The 3,296-nt window shown below is 59.2% G+C and overlaps 1 protein-coding gene across 1 annotated transcript; it reads left to right on the top strand.

Moving 5' to 3' along the window:
- The first annotated feature begins 316 nt into the window (after nucleotides 1–316).
- Nucleotides 317–2,635, top strand: FOS (Fos proto-oncogene, AP-1 transcription factor subunit). The gene is made up of 4 exons (XM_065403622.1): nucleotides 317–457; nucleotides 1,117–1,362; nucleotides 1,747–1,854; nucleotides 2,006–2,635. Exons 1-4 carry the CDS (start codon nucleotides 317–319, stop codon nucleotides 2,633–2,635), a joined length of 1,125 nt encoding a protein of 374 aa, XP_065259694.1.
- Nucleotides 2,636–3,296: the final 661 nt, after the last annotated feature.

Here is a 3,296-nt window from a genome sequence, read left to right as displayed (position 1 = left end):
GAGGGAGGCGGGAGTTGTGGGGAAAGCTTAGAGGCGGCGTATCCCCGCCATCCCCACCCCCAGGCTTTTGGTGTGCCAGTGACGACATAGGTTGCATTCAGAAAAGGACAGTTTAAAAGGCTGGGGCGCCGCACTCTACTCTAGCAGCAGAGCTAATCTGAGTGACTGAGACGGGAAAGAGACGAGAGATACGGCTGGGGATAGAGAAACCCGTCTGCACGGACAGAGGGACAGTCAGTCCGGACAGACACACAGACAATCAACCGGGACAGCCTCATCGCCCAGACGGGGTTTGGACAATCCCAGCCTAGCCGACATGATGTACCAGGGCTTCACCACCGACTATGACGCGTCTTCTTCCCGCTGCAGCAGTGCTTCTCCAGCCGGGGATAGCCTCACCTACTACACTTCCCCGGCGGATTCCTTTTCCAGCATGGGCTCGCCTGTCAACCAGCAGGTGAGGGACCAGGACGCTGGCTGGTGATTGCCTACGGGGCAGTGACGCCTGAGGGGTGGGAGAGTCGCGGAGGGGAATTGTCTGCGCCTCCAACCATCGCACACGGATAGACAGGGCAGCTCAGGTGCAGAGATGCCCCCCCCCCCACGTCAGGAAGGGTCTGTCCTGCACGGGGTGCACCTCTTCTCCTGGCTGCCTGTGCATGGAGGGGGGGGGGAGGAGACCGCAGTCTAGTCCCCTGTCCTGGGGAGTTAGTGGGGGGTGGGTTACCCTGGGATGTGGGGGAAGCCGCAGTGTGGCCACAGGCCCTGCCCAGGGAAGGGGGATTGTGGCCCAGATTCAGCTCTGCAGCGGGTGTGTAAAGCAGTTTCATTGATAAAACGAGAGTTCATTGAGGAGACTCCGGAGCGGCGCCTGCGTCAGTGCAGACGTCAGGGATATTTATAACAAACCCCCTTTTCATGTGGAGTCTGATGATGGTAGCGCAGCGCCTGAGCCAGCCTGGCTCCGGGGGCTGCAGGCCTGGCTTAAAATAGCACAGAATTAAGCCTCTGGGGCACTGTGTCGGATACAGCCTGCTGAGGGGGTGCAGGGCAGGGGGTTCCCCCTTATCTAGTTCTATATGTCTCTCCCTAATGTCAGTTCCCTTGTGTTTTCAGGATTTCTGCACGGACCTCGCTGTCTCCAGTGCCAACTTCGTACCGACAGTGACTGCCATCTCCACAAGTCCAGATCTGCAATGGCTGGTGCAGCCCACCTTAATCTCTTCAGTGGCACCATCCCAGAACCGGGCCCATCCCTACGGGGTCCCTACTTCTCCAGCCAGCGCCTATTCGAGGGCTGGAATTGTCAAAAGTACAGGAGGCAGAGGGCAAAGCATTGGCAGAAGGGGCAAAATCGAACAGGTGAATACACAGCTCTCTGCGATCACCCCAAAGTAGCATCTGGGCAGGGGGAATAGAGGAGGGGCTAGTTCTGTTTAGTGGCTCTCGGAGAGCTGTCAGGAGACACTGCCCCGACAGTTCCATTGAATTGGGAGGGGAGAGTGACAGCCAGGGATAACCCGGCTCAGCTCCAATAGGACTGTCCGAGGGACCGGAGTTCGCTTTGTTCTCCTGCTCAGGACCTAACTTGACATGCAAGTCTCACGCAGTCTGTGAGAGCACGTTCAATATGGCTCCGGCGGCGGAGACCCGGAGAGGGAGCTCGGTCTGGGGGTGGTGGGGCTGCCAGGGATCACCGGCGAGGGGTGGCAGTGGATGCTAACGGTGCTCGTTCTCCCTCCGCAGCTGTCCCCAGAGGAAGAGGAAAAGAGAAGGATCAGGAGGGAAAGGAACAAGATGGCAGCAGCTAAGTGCCGCAACCGGCGGCGAGAACTGACAGACACGCTGCAAGCGGTAAGTTCTCCCCCCACCTCTCTTAGCCCCCACCTCGCTCAGACCCCTACCCCAAGCCGGGCACGAAGTACCTGTCCGTCCCCCCCCCCCCCCCGGGGCACTGGGCACGGCTGATGCTCTGTGTCTCACTCCCCTCTCGTTGTGCCCGCAGGAGACCGATCAGCTGGAGGAGGAGAAGTCCACGCTGCAGACCGAGATCGCTAACCTGCTGAAGGAGAAGGAGAAGCTCGAGTTCATCCTGGCTGCGCACCGGCCAGTTTGCAAGATCCCCGAGGAGCTGCAGTTCTCCGAGGAGCTCGCTGTCTCCTCGCTGGACCTCAGCGGCCTGGGCGAGGCGCCTGTGCCCAGCCCCCCGGAGTCTGAGGAGGCCGCCTTCGCCCTGCCCATGCTGCAGGAGGTCGCTCAGCCCGAGCCCCTCCCTGAGCCTCCCAAAGCAAGCAGCAGCCTGGAGCTGAAGCCCGAGCCCTTCGATGAATTCCTCTTCCCGCACTCGTCCCGGGAGACTGCCCGCTCCGTGCCCGACATGGACCTGTCCGGCTCCTCATCCTTCTACACGGCGGACTGGGAGCCCCTGGCGGCCGGGGCGTGCGGGGAGCTGGAGCCGCTCTGCACCCCGGTGGTGACCTGCACCCCCTGCCCCAGCACTTACACCTCTACTTTCGTCTTCACCTACCCTGAGGCCGACTCCTTCCCCAGCTGTGCAGCCGCGCACAGGAAGGGCAGTAGCAGCAACGAGCCCTCCTCCGACTCGCTCAGCTCCCCGACCCTGCTGGCCTTGTGAGGGGCCGCAGCTCCAGGGCACTGACTGCAGGGCGAGGGGCGAACACGGCGGATCCCGAGCCTCCTATCTGCTGCTGTGTGTGGGGTGGGGGCCTTTCACCGCAAAAGATCCACCTTCTTCCTGGGGGGGTTCCCGGAGTGCTACACCCCAGACCTGGGGAGGGCGAAGCGTCCTTCTCCCCCTGGGCGAGCGTAGGCCGGTCCGGCGCTAAAGGACCCTGCGAAGCGATCCGCAGCCAAGCCTCAGACATCTTCCAGAGATGTAGCAAATAGCATGGAGTTTGTCTTGTCCCCAGTGACCCATCCATGAGAGCTGGTAGTCTGTAGCATGTCCAACATGGCTGGGTTGGTGACTCCCCTTCCCTACTTAGTATTCACTAGCATTAATTAATCTCTTGGTTTAATGATTGGAATTTAACCTGGTGCTGGGTATCTCCAACTCGTATCTAGTGCAGCTGATTTAACAATAACTACTGTGTTCCTGGCAATATCGTGTTCTGATGACTTTAGCAATGACCCATCTTAACTGGGAAAAGAGACTATATCTTATTTTCTAGTAGATAGAGATAAATAGCTATATCCATGTACTGTAGTTCTCCGACATCAATGTTCATTGTAACTGTACTGATCATGCGTTGTTGAGGTGATCTGGATGTTCTGAC

The sequence above is a fragment of the Emys orbicularis genome, chromosome 4 (genome assembly GCF_028017835.1).
Source record: "Emys orbicularis isolate rEmyOrb1 chromosome 4, rEmyOrb1.hap1, whole genome shotgun sequence".
Taxonomy (NCBI): Eukaryota; Metazoa; Chordata; order Testudines; family Emydidae; genus Emys; species Emys orbicularis.
This window is presented reverse-complemented; position numbering and strand designations above follow the sequence as displayed.